Source organism: Misgurnus anguillicaudatus, chromosome 5 (assembly GCF_027580225.2).
Source record: "Misgurnus anguillicaudatus chromosome 5, ASM2758022v2, whole genome shotgun sequence".
Lineage (NCBI taxonomy): Eukaryota > Metazoa > Chordata > Actinopteri > Cypriniformes > Cobitidae > Misgurnus > Misgurnus anguillicaudatus.
Genome location: NC_073341.2, coordinates 28,894,551 through 28,908,465, shown reverse-complemented (window position 1 = coordinate 28,908,465; position 13,915 = coordinate 28,894,551). Strand labels below are relative to the sequence as shown.

At 39.4% G+C, this 13,915-nt stretch overlaps 1 protein-coding gene across 7 annotated transcripts in view; it reads left to right on the top strand.

Moving 5' to 3' along the window:
• nfic (nuclear factor I/C) overlaps window positions 1–13,915 on the top strand; it is a 173,083-nt gene that overhangs the window by 55,039 nt on the left and 104,129 nt on the right. For all 7 annotated transcript variants that reach the window (XR_012369698.1, XM_055168093.2, XM_055168099.2 and 4 more), the window contains exon 2: window positions 11,082–11,613. Coding sequence is in view for 6 of the 7 variants with exons in the window: in XM_055168093.2 (XP_055024068.1) it covers window positions 11,082–11,613 (532 nt within the window). In the remaining variant the exon portion in view is untranslated. The remainder of the gene's footprint in view (window positions 1–11,081; window positions 11,614–13,915) is intronic.

Here is a 13,915-nt window from a genome sequence, read left to right as displayed (position 1 = left end):
ACTTAAACAGTCAGGCCGTCAAGTCCCGCGCCATCAACAATGAGTCAAATTTTCATATGCAGCCTACCAATGCTACCTCTGGAGGCTAGAGCCTTCGGATTTAGAAACGGCCTTGTTTGCAACACACAACAAACCACGAACAGCCTTTTAATAGTAAATTTCCTTTTCATTTCATTATTGTGTAATTAGAGAGGGGAATAAATGCGATGGCGGTATAGCATATAGCGGTATATTTATGCACATAACGTATGGGTGGAGAAAGTGTAAAACATGTTAACAAGGCACATATCAGCAGCTGACCATACTGATCTTCCCATATTAAGGGATTTTATTTGTCAAAAAAAAAAAACATAAACAAAGATATAATAAAAATATTATTTTTTTTAGAATTTCTGAGATCATTGTGCTGCTTTGGTCTTAAATTTCACTCATAATGGTCTTAAAAAGGTCTTAAAAAGTCTTAAATTTGACTTGGTGAAACCTGCAGGAACCCTGGATAACTGCTTATTTTTAATATTATCGGTCTGATAGCAAAATTAGGCCGATAAATGAAAGCCGATAAATGATGGATTATTTTGGTTTGTTGAACCACTTAACTTGCTCATTGCTGGCCATGTGGAGTTTTGATTGGTGCTTTTTGTGACATAGCACAAAGATGACACGTGTTGCGGGCTTAAGAAGAGTATGCTAGTCTAGCGCAAAGACAAGATGTCCGCGGTCTGGGAGTTTTTAATTGTGAAAATAATATGAATATTTATCGGCCTATATATATCGGTTATTGCCCCCCAAATATAAAGCGTTATCGCTTATCGGTATCGGCCAAAATTTCCATATCGGTGCATCCCTATTTTAAAACCATGACTCTTTAAACCTGCGTATACCTTGAAAGAGTAAACGGACTTGTATATATGCTATACTCATGCAAAGAATGAGTATTTTCTTTAGTTATTTTTACATGAAAAATTTTGGATAGTAGATGATTAACCACTATTTGCAGAAACAGATATTTTAAAATATAGAAACACATTTTGCATTTTACACACATTTTTATACTCACATATGCAACCATACACACACACACATTTTGACTTAGTAAGAAGCTTGGTACGATGACTTTACCACAGTTTACAATAAGCAAATACATAGATTAGGAATAAAAAAACAAAAGAATAGAAAAAGTAAGATTAAGAAGAATCATTCTATTCTAAAAGAAAGCAAATATATATGTACAAAGTATGTATTTATTATATATGAAATAGTGCACAAATGTGGAGTAGGGGCAGCAACAGTCTGACTGGTAATAGTGTGCAAGGTAAAGTGCAATCTAGAGTTGTATAAAAAGAGCGAACAACATAACCCAAATACCACTGCAGCACTTCCCTCACAAACCGCCTTTTCTCTTGAGAGAGGATGGTTACCCAGCATCGCCCTCCCTCCATTATGATGCTGCATGACTGAGGGCTGACTCAGCAGTTGTGTGAGAGGGACGGGGGAAGAGGCAGTGTGGCTCCCCTTTGATCCATTCAGCATTCAGAACCTCATCCCATCAGCCCACCGGGCCCAGAGGAATAACCCAACTGCTGCTGCGTGTCCTGTGTCTCTTATTCTCTCACTGTAGAAATCACAAAAGTGTTTAAAATGCAGTTGTAATTTTACTTAGAACATTGATGCATCTTTGAGCTTTACTTTTCCACTAAAAGCTAATCCAAATGTATAAATCTGTACAGTATATTATATTAAAAATGTTAAGCACTGATAGCAGTGTGGTATGCTAAACTTAATTTAAAGCTTTTTTATACAATGTTTGGATGAATATCATTAGCGGTGTCAAAATGAATGTGTTAATTATTTATTAACACATTCTGCAAAAATGTATGTCGGACTACAGGACTTTTTAAGTAAAGGCTATTAAAGGTGCAGTGTGTAAACTTGCGGCTTCTAGTGGTGAGGTTGTAAATTGCAACCAATGGCTTAAGGTTGTGGTATACTTTTTTCTGCGTCCGGCTCGCGCACGTTAGCATAGCTTTCAAAGTATACTCATCGCGGCTACGCGCAGTTGGCCGCGTTCGGCATGGACGCAATGCAATTGATTTCTTATTCAAATTATTACTCTACAAGGCCGTCAGGGCAGCACTGATTTGGTGACATTTGCAGTACATTAAAACATTTAGGATAGGTGAAGAAAAGTAGCCGATCCACCATTGCAAACACAGATTAAAACAAACAATTAGAAAACAAAGAACAGGAATCAAACATGACTGTGGGTTCACACCAGCCGCGTTTGAGGCGTCAAATTTGCGTCTACCGCGTCTACTTTGCCACTTGAACATTTTGAGTTTACTCGCTTCATTCACGTGTGAAAGCCTCGTGTGAAATTCTAGTTATCGAGACATTCACGCCGAAATTCTCGCCATGGGAGGGGCTTCTGTGACTCTGCTCGCTTTCTGTAATCACGTCACTACTAGAGCACTCTCCTTATTGGTTAACGCGGCTCGTTTTTCCGCCGAAGTTACAATTAGTGCATTCAACTCCGCTCAATTCACGGCATTCACGCGAACGAGGCAGAATCCCGTCTATCGCGCCACGCTAAACGCCGCGAGACCTCCAGACGCGCATCAACACATATTTATATTGACTTAACATTGAAATCACTCGCGCTTGACGCCTCTACCGCAGCTGGTGTGAACGCAGCATTATGTTGACGAAAATGCTCTACAGTTTCTGTTCTTTTTAAGAAGTAAAAATTAAAGACGAAAAAATAGTGTTTGTGCAAATGCTGTCTATTTCCTTTGTATAATTGTTTGTAGTGGAGTGTCCTGTCATAATATTTTCACGCGCATGCGCTGTTGTAAGCGGACTGATGAAGAAAATTATGTCATGCGGATATCGCGCATACGCGGACGTCCCTAGTATACATTCGCCTTTAGTCCACGGCTCACTCTCTCTTTCAAAACACATAGAGAAGCTACGATGGCCAACTGTGACAAACATTTCATCGTCTGAGAGAGCCGAGAGTAGCACGTCAAGCAATGAGGTTTTTACAGTGACGAAACACACTCTTAAGAGCAGTTTGTCCATTTAGGGTTACCGCAGAAACATGGCGGCGCAAAATGGCCACTTCCATGTAAGTAAATCCGCGGCATATGTAGATAAAAACATAACGGTTTATTATGTAAGGTCTTTATACACCACTGATAATATAGTTATGTATATTTAATTGCATTTTTGTCAAGAGATCCTCCTAAAATTTACACACTGCACCTTTAAGAGGAGCAAAAACCCTATTCAAGTGTATTAAAAAGTTTCCAGTTCATAGGGCTTAAATATATCATACATTTAATCTTAATATCCCTAATCGCCCAACCATTTTTGGAAACTTTATTTTTAAGAATGTTTGAGAACTAAGAAGAGTGTTAATCTGCAATGAGGCAAAGAAACGAATATCGTGCACTGTATATCCCAGACAGAAGCATCCAGACTCTTCTCTGTTTGGTGCATTGACTCTAAAGAGTGTTAAAGCTGAATCCATTATCCAGATCCTAGATGATCCACTTTATAGGCAGTCAGTAGAAAGAGAGTGAAAGTGCTTTTGGCAGCAGTGCAGGAAGGGTGGGAGAGATTGTCTGCTGTTAATGCTCAAAGGGCATTCTGGGTAAATAGCAGTGTTACAAAAATTCGAGGCTTACTGGCATTTTCTTTTCCTTGGCAGGCTGTACTCTGCGCGAGGTGAAAGGTGAATTGTGAAGTATGAAAACGCTAGGGTATTTTCAATGTTACAGTATTTAATTGATTTGTGCAAATAAATAGTAGCTCCAAAAAAATAGTTGTTTTCATTGTTAATTTGGGGGAAAGCTAAGATGGGGACACGCAGGGTGACCATAGCAGCAACTATGTGTGTGTGACCACAACCCTCCCATTTTGTCATCTTTTTGACTTTTCTGTTTCCTCCCTCTCTCTCTGTCTGTATCTTAAAAAGATTTGCTCAAACGAGGAAAAAAATCACATTCTCTGTTTAAGACATAATAAAGATGGTATCCGTGCAACGGACAGGAATAAAAACACATTTTCCTGAGCCCCACAATAACAAAATGATTCAATTACTGCATAAATACAGCTGTGTGTGTGTGTGTGTGTGTGTGTGTGTGTGTGTGTGTGTGTGTGTGTGTGTGTGTGTGTGTGTGTGTGTGTGTGTGTGTGTGTGTGTGTGTGTGTGTGTGTGTGTGTGTGTGTGTGTGTGTGTGTGTGTGTGTGGTTGACGGAGAGAGAGAGGCAATGCTGGTACGCCTGGCTCTCTCACTGAAGTGGTCACCAAACCCTTTGTGATATCACAGCCAGCCAGCCATCAGCCTCCTGTAGATCAAAGAACTTTGGTTCATCTGCCATAATGAAGACATTCATCAACCATGTTTATCAATAACATTCTCATCCTTAATCTGCACACGAAATCCAGTCGAAGTTGATTGTAGTAAAAACAGAGCGTGCCGTTGGAGCTCGGCCAGGCCTAATATGGAAAAAGAGAAAAATTGGGCTGGAAAAATTCACTTAAGAGGGGAGCTGCTTAAGCTGGTAGACCATCATAGACAAGCAACAAACCAGCTATCAGACGGTCTAACCAGCTTCATGTGGTCGAGCTGGTTTTTGAGACATGGTGACAACGGCCAACTTGGACCGGTGAGAAACCAGCTTAAATGTAAACACAACCACCAGTGTAAATTGGATATTTCAACATTGGAGGGAAGGAGAAGGAATAAAAATAAGCTTGTCAATTATTTGCTAAACATCTTGAAACATTGTAAACCAAACAATAAAAGGCCAGAATGCAGTGCTGTCGTGCTAAACATGCTTTTGTTACACTGCGGTGTAAGAGATGTGAATTTAAAGTTTAGAAAATTCCAATGAAGTAGAGTCCGTATTAATCTGTTTTGTAATATTAATTCATTAATTCAAATTCAAGTATTGCATAATGTTAAGCAACTGCACTGATGCATATTTCATAATTAATTTACTTAATTAATTACTTAATTTTTACGAACTACTATATTTTTTGATCAAATATTTTGGCTTTCGAGAAAAGTTTGCCTTATACAGTTGAATTATGTGCAAGTTGTACGGAAGCATTCGTGAGTGCTGGGGATGTAAAAATTAGTTGGCCATACCTCATTTGACCTCCTTCTTTTCCAAGTCAGCAAGAAAAGAAAAGTTCAAAAATGTTGACTCAAAATGTCGCCAAAGGAGCGGTTAGTATATCCGCTGGTCCTACAGCAAGTGTAATAAGAGCTTTATCCCAAACTCTGAGAGAAAACACATCCATAGCTGTCTGCAGGGATACAGGGTCATCTCTAAACGACCTCTCTTCCTGAATTTTCTCCTGGCTTTTTAAAAAACTCTGCTGTTAAAAGGTGCTAATTTTGTCCAGGCTGTACTAGTCAAGTTTAGGGATTTTTATTTGTAAAGCACTTATCAAAAACATTTTGTTCTTATAAAATCTTTTGACCCTTACTGAGGACGGAGATTGTGAGTGTCTATCTCTCACTTACTCTCTCTCTCTCTCACTCTCTCTCTCTCTGTGTGTGTGTTTTTTTGATAAAGTCTTGGTAAAGTATACTCAGTTACTGTATGAGCTCTGTTTGACTCGACTGAATACAGATGTGATGGTGTTTTCTGCTGTCTGCAGGCCTCTCCACCTCACAATTACTGGACTCTGTTTTACTTTCAGCTTCTCCCTACACAAACGTTTAAATAACTGGAAATAAAAACATGTTATGCTCTGCTGTTGCTCTTGGGTAAGGATGTTAAATCTGGTTTCCTTTCTTCAGTCCAGCAGCACAAGGAAAGAACAGTATATTTTCAGTCTAAAATAAGTACTTGCAGACAGTCTCTACACATTAAAATTATCTACACTACAGTATGGAAAAGTATGTTTTACAGATATCTAAACTTCTGTCTAAAAATTTTAAATTCCTGTAGATCTGTGTAATGTTCCTATAGATTGGTGTACTTTTCCTGTAGGTTGGTGTACTTTTCCTGTAGGTCGGTGTAATGTTCCTATAGATTTGTGTACTTTTCCTGTAGGTCGGTGTACTGTTCCTGTAGGTCGGTGTACTGTTCCTGTAGGTTGGTGTACTGTTCCTGTAGGTCGGTGTACTGTTCCTGTAGGTCGGTGTACTGTTCCTCTAGGTCGGTGTACTGTTCCTGTAGGTCGGTGTACTTTTTCTGTAGGTCGGTGTAATGTTACTGTAGGTCGGTGTAATGTTCCTGTAGGTCGGTGTACTTTTTCTGTAGGTCGGTGTAATGTTTCTATAGATTTGTGTACTATTCCTGTAGGCCGTTGTACTTTTCCTGTAGGTCGGTGTAATGTTTCTATAGATTTGTGTACTGTTCCTGTAGGTCGGTGTACTCTTAGGTCGGTGTAATGTTTCTGTAGGTCAGTGTGATGTTCCTGTAGGTCGGTGTACTTTTCTGTAGGTTGTTGTACTTTTCCTGTAGGTCGGTGTACTTCCTTTGTAGGTGAGTGTAATGTCCCTATAGATTTGTGTACTGTTCCTGTAGGTCGGTGTACTCTTCCTGTAGGTCGGTGTAATGTTTCTGTAGGTCAGTGTGATGTTCCTGTTGGTTGGGGTACTTTTCTGTAGGTTGTTGTACTTTTCCTGTAGGTCGGTGTACTTCTTTTGTAGGTCGGTGTAATGTTCCTTTAGATTTGTGTACTGTTCCTTTAGGTCGGTGTACTCTTCCTGTAGGTCGGTGTAATGTTTCTGTAGGTCAGTGTGATGTTCCTGTAGGTCAGTGTACTTTTCTGTAGGTTGTTGTACTTTTTCTGTAGGTCGGTGTACTTCTTTTGTAGGTTGGTGTAATGTTCCTGTAGGTCTGTGTACTTTTCCTGTAGGTCGGTGTACTTCTTTTGTAGGTCGGTGTAATGTTCCTATAGATTTGTGTACTTTTCCTGTAGGTTGTTGTACTTTTCCTGCAGGTCGGTGTACTTCTTTTGTAGATCGGTGTTATTTTCTTGTAGATCGGTGTACTTTTCCTGTAGATCAGTTCAAAGTTTTTGTAGATCTGTGTAATGTTCCTATAGATTGGTGTACTTTTCCTGTAGGTCGGTGTACTTTTTTTGTAGGTCGGTGTAATGTTCCTATAGATTTGTGTACTTTTCCTGTAGGTCGGTGTACTCTTCCTGTAGGTCGGTGTACTCTTCCTGTAGGTCGGTGTACTCTTCCTGTAGGTTGGTGTGATGTCCCTGTAGGTCGGTTTAAAGTTTTTGTAGATACGTGTAATGTTCCTATAGATTGGTGTACTTTTCCTGTAGGTCGGTGTACTGTTCCTGTAGGTCGGTGTAATGGTCCTGTATGTCGGTGTAATGTTCCTGTACGTCGGTGTAATGTTCCTGTCGGTCGGTGTAATGTTCCTGTATGTCGGTGTAATGTTCCTGTAGGTCGGTGTAATGTTCCTGTAGATCAGTTTAATGTTTCTGTAAATCAGTGAAATATTCCTGTAGATTCATTTAATGTTCCTGTTGGTCGATGTAATGTTTGTGTTGGTCGGTGTAATGAAGGTAAGGTTCCTGTAGATTGGTGTAATGTTCCTGTACTGTAGCTCAAATAGAAGAGTATTACATTTGCAGTGCAAATCTCATAGGTTCAAACCCCAGAGAACATCTGTACGGATAAAAAAAGATATATAACTTAATTGCAAAACCGTCTGCCAAATGCTAAACTGTTCACTAGCAAAGATTGCAATTGGTAATCTTGCTAGTTAAGTATGTTTAGTAGTTAAGTATAAACAGCATCTACAGAAGCCCGAGCTGAAGATGTTTTGTACAAGCATAAAGCAGAGAGTATTTTTTGTCTGATACAATACAAAATTTGTATGGGATGTGTTTGAAGGTGTTAATGAGAGATGTTGTTGGTGGATTTTGTAAAGACGATGAAAGACGTTTTACTGCCACGAACCTTATCACATGAGTGCCAAATTAATATATCTAATTATGTTACACCAACACCAGCTAACTGCTCGCAGCACAACCAGATTGAGGGCTGATATGTTTTCTTTCTTTATTCTATTCATTTCTCTTTGTTTCATTTACTATGGTCAGGCAGCCCTAAGCCATCTCTCTTTCTCTCTCTCTCTCTCTCTCTCTCTCTCTCTCTCTCTCTCTCTCTCTCTCTCTCTGTCTCTCTCACTCTCTGTGGTTGCATTATAACTAAGCTAAACTGACACGCTGGTGACTATGTCATGCTGTATTGATTCCACAGCTGACATCATTCAATGTAAATCTGATTTTCATTATTTTGCCATAAGTGCAAAAACCCTCCTATTAAACTTGGGGATTTTTTTGGACTGATGATTATCGCAGAACTGTAGAGCTCCAGTCTCATTATGACTGTTTTATGCACACACACATCCACAGCAGTGTGCGCTGAGCTTTAAGTCTTGTTAATGATAATTGATAGATGTGCATGTTTAATGTTCAGTTGGGGTTTTAGTAACATTTATAGCACAGTCTGGTGCTAGTTTAAGGTTTTAGAAATGGTCAAATATGGAAGTAATTAGTCAGCCCAAATGAATGATGAGGAACTCTCCTGCCCTGAACAGTTAGGGGACTGCGGTTCGGACGTGCCTGGGAGGTACATATGTGTGCGGTGTTGCTGTTGTTGTTTAAAACTCACCACTGAAAGTGAAAATAGTCAACACGGCATAATTGGATAAATGATGACTGCACATGGTGCACGAAAATGGAAACAATGGAGAAGTGTAGATGCATTAGATTCGCTATAAACTCTGAACACATTTAGCTGCGAAATCTGTAGAATATTATTGGGACTTTTCAAACGTTACGTCTGGAATTTACGCTTTCTGTTTTGGTAAACACACAGGGAATGGAAAAATGCATTTCGATGATGTGAATCAATACAGAAAAGAGCCGGAATGATTCATATCCTCTTTGAACTTGACGTGGTTTTGTTTGTCAGAAATAGTTTTTGAGTAAACAGTTTGATGTAAAATGAATTCCATCCTTTTATTGAGGTGAGTGTTATTTTTTGGATGTTAGGATTTTTACCTTACTGCATCTTAATATGCAGAGATAACTGTAGTCTTAGGAACTGACAAGTACAAGTAGATTCGGGAATATCTGGCATTGGGATACCTGGGTAATGATATGCGATTCTTTGTTATGGTAAAGTTGATCAGAACTCATATATTGCTCAATTTTTCCACCTCGTTTCTTTTTCGTCTGCTTTAGTTTTAATTGATCCGTGGTGAGGTTGGATTTTGTTAAAAAAAAAATTATTAGGGCTGCATAACAACTATAATTATATATATATATATATATATATTTACATAATTATTATACACAGTAGGGATGGGACGGTTAGCAAATTTCATATCATGATTATAGTGACCAAAGTTATCACGGTTATCAGTATTATCATGGTTTTCTTAAATTGAGATGGAAATGTTCAAAAAGAACTGATACACACACTGAAAACATTTTAACAAGTTTTATTTTTGAAAATCAGCAAACAACAAATACAATTAGCAGCTATATGCACTTTTTTAAGCATAAACATTAAATCAGGGGTGTCCAGCCTTTTTTGTGTGGCAATCTACTTTTAAAATGATAAAGCCGACAAGAACTACCTGCTAGAAAACATTTTTTAACAAAACACTGTTAAATTTTTTAATAACACTTTAAATGTGTGTTAGGAGGACTATTTCTACGTTGAATTTAGGGGCTGTCACCATTACTCCATTCTTTTTGAGGAGTTAAAAAAATCATTTGAGTACATGCCGAGTACTTCTTATAGCGGAATAGCGGAGATGCGGTTTTGATGAAATAAACTAGAAAATGACAACATTATCAGATGCATCTCTTTCTCTCTCTCTCTCTCTCTCTCTCTCTCTCTCTCTCTCTCTCTCTCTCTCTCTCTCTCTCTCGTTCGGGCGGTCGGTCGGTCTCGCGCACATACAAGAATGTGCATCCAAATTTCGGAAGTTAGACGATTCAGCTGCAGCAGGCAGGCATAAGATTGATAAAAACACACTTGAGAAGAAATGCGCAGCAACTCAAAAAGACTTGTTTCTAAGACCATAATGCCAATTTGGCGCTTTGTTTTCCGAAGGTTGTGGAGGCGTGGAGCAGCATACACAGTTATTAACTTATGTGCGATCTACCGGCATTGCATTTGCGATCGACTGGTCGTATTGGACACCCCTGCATTAAATGAACATTAACATGGAGCCCTGAGATGTATGAACCTGTTTTAATGAATAGTACCTTAAATAAGAACATCAAATGCACACATAAGCAACGCATTAAAACACAGTGCACCTGTTACTGCCTTCCGCCACGCCTTCTCGTGCAAAAACCAATGTTGCACGCGTGCGTGCGTCAAGCTGATTCTGACTGGAAAGGATTTACCGCGAGTTTTCAAAATCACGGTAATCAAACACGGTTGTAATGATAATTACATTTTAAACGATAATACTAACCGTCAGGACATTTTATCATGGTTAATCGTGAAACCGGTAATCGTCCCATCCCTAGTACACACACATAAACAAAAACTTTTATTCTGCAAACCATTAGTTGCGATTAGTTGTTATGCAGCTGTAATTTCAATTTTTGCTGCAATATGTTTGTGGTCTGTTATTACTATAATAACTATTATTAATCGCTATTTGTAGCGCTTGTATTTTGACGATGAAATTTTTGTAAATGTAACTAAAGATTGGTAAACCTGTTTAAAGCTGCAAACCATAACTTTTGCCCCTCTAGTATTGACGTCTTTGTTTGAAACATAAAATTACTGTTACTTTACATTTTTATTTACATGTATTGAAAAAAAATCCGTCCCGACAGTTCGACCGTTGTAAATTGTGTTAAGGAGACCGTTTTAAACATTGATTGTTTAAGTACTTGTTCAATAACAGATTTTATTATTATGCGCTTAGTGCCATTAAAAGCACAAAAATGACTTTTCATTGGATTTTAATGTAAACAAAATGGATTTTAGGTAAAAGTTTTAAGCAGATTAATATTTGTATTATTTTTCGACTAATATTTTTTTGCAATTCTCTTACAGGATGAATTCCATCCATTCATTGAGGCATTGCTGCCACATGTGCGTGCCTTTGCCTACACCTGGTTCAACCTGCAGGCCCGCAAGCGCAAGTATTTCAAAAAGCATGAGAAGCGGATGACCAAGGATGAAGAGCGCGCAGTCAAAGACGAACTCCTGGGCGAGAAGCCCGAGGTCAAACAGAAGTGGGCGTCACGCCTCCTCGCCAAGCTCCGCAAAGACATCCGACCGGAGTGTCGTGAGGACTTCGTGCTGTCCATCACGGGGAAAAAGCCTCCGTGTTGTGTCCTCTCGAACCCTGACCAGAAGGGAAAGATGAGGCGCATTGACTGTCTGCGGCAGGCGGATAAAGTTTGGCGTCTGGACCTGGTGATGGTGATACTTTTCAAGGGCATCCCGCTGGAAAGCACAGATGGAGAACGGCTGGTAAAGGGCGGCCAGTGTTCCAATTCTATTCTCTGCGTCCAGCCTCATCACATCAGTGTGTCCGTCAAAGAACTGGACCTTTACCTCGCCTACTTTGTGCAGGAGAGAGGTGAGTTAGCATGTTATGTTTCATGTATTGGGTTTTAGTTTACTAGGATACAAGATTTATATATTTTTTGACAAGGGGCCGGTATGAAGTCTATTTAAGTGTTATGCAATCTGTAAGTTTGTTTGAATGAATTCTCATCTATTCAATGCGTAAAGTGCATGATTCTCAGAACTGGGCTGCCTTTGAACTGTGACGGCAGTACTGGGAAGTCTTGTGTAAATGTACGGAGAAACCCAGGCAGGTTGGTGTGACGGTTGAAACGGACGCTGCTTTACTACATGGCGTAAATCACAAAAGATGCTCCGGCTTGTTTTTCTGAGAAAGCTGTTGACTCATCTCCTGTTCTGCTTGGTACCAGGAGCACCACAATGTGACTGCACTTTTGCTGCGAGCCTTAAAATGCACCGTGAGGTATGCTGCTGGGCGACCTTTTCAGCAGCAGAATTGAGCTGTCAGAGTTGCATAGAGACATCTGTCTGCATCGAGCCAGAGAAACAGGAAGAAAGGGAAATTAAGACACATACAGAGCCAAGCTCTGACACTATGATTCATTTAATATAAGTGGGCTCGCGCTGGCAGGCCATGAGATGTGTTTCAATTTATTGTGTTGTAAAAAGGAGGTGCCTGGAAGCCAGCTGATGATCTTACAGCCTGTGCCAGCCAAGTTGGCGTATACATAGGCCTATGGCTGAGCTTTAATGTATCATTAACCCTTGCATACCTCATGGCTGAACTCTAACCTCTCTTCACAAGTGTTAAGTGTCAATCGTTTCTTATATAGTGGTTTGATTTATTTTATTTAATGACTGTTTAAAGGTTACATGCGCGAAGTCCACATCTTCATGTCATTTCGTCACTCATGCGTCCCTGTTATTGAACGAAAACCTGCAAAATGAATCAGACTAGGGCTGTCACAATGATTAAATAATCGTCTCATCTGGATTGTTTGACCACATCGTGATGATTTTAGATTACCGCAATGATTGCACATCTCTCAAAAAAAAACACAAGGGGAGCTGCAGCGCCTGTATAAACGAAACAGTATCAGATGGCATTCCTTAAAGGCGGGGTGCACAATGTTTGAAAAGCGCTTTGGAAAAGGAGACGGGCCGCCTACCAAAACACACTTGTAGCTAATTAGCAGTAAGGGGCGTGTCTACTAAACCGACATCCTTGCCAAGGTTGTGTATGTGGTGCGGGTCTTTTAAAAGAAGGTCCAGATTCTATTGGGGTAGGGGCGTGTTTGTTTAGGTGATTTATCAAATATCAACAATGGCTTTCAAACATTGTGCACTTCGCCTTTAACTGACAGTGCAATGTATCACGTTGCCATTAAATACATGTGTACTAATATGACCTTAGTAGGATTGGCTACTATTTAATGCCTGTTCTGGTATAGTTAGTTTATATTGATTGCATTTTTATTTTCAGTTATTTTTCAGACACGTTATTGTGTTTATTTCTTATGAAGAATTTTTAGTTTTTTTAAAGATATATACAGTATGTGTGAAAAACAAGCAAAAAATGTATGAGAATTAAAATGTCAAAGCAATAAAACAGACAATTAGTCTTCATAATCGGTAAAGTCCTAAAACAGTTAATTAATCGTCGTAATCGTACGAATTTATTAGACAATTAACCATTTCTTAATCGTGACAGCTAGCCTGACGTTGTCATACTCAATTCTAGTCAGAATTTGAGTCTGATACCGCTCCATTGGGCTATGATTATGAGGCGTGTCTCAACCGAAAAATGCCTCTGCACTTAATTGGATAGACCTATCACCAATGAGAGCAACGGAGTGTGTGGCGTATGTTGAAATGGCGTCTTTTGCAGCTTGACCGAACTGCTAGTTATTTCGCTACAATGACACTAAAATTGGGATTATACTAAGTCTGAGTTAGCGAACGTACACCAACACCTACTATGTTTACAACATTTCATTTATATCACAACATTAAGTATTAACTAAGTCATACAGTAAGACTATTTGTACATTAGTTGAACTTCATCCACGACGTTACCCATTACGTTTGCTTGAAAAATATCGGCGCCTAGCATGTCCCTACACTTATTCAGCAGCCACGATTCCAGGGTTCCGAAAAGAAGCTGGCAACGACCGCTAATTATATCTATCTCGTTGTGCACGCCGAGTTGCATCGCCATGATACCCATTTCAGTTGCTTCTTTAACATAAGTGCGACCAACTTTTGCAGAATCCCGTAGGAAGGACGGTAATAACATCTTTCCGATCAACAAATGCCTTGCTCGCATTTCTCTGTTCCTCTTTTAAAATCAATGC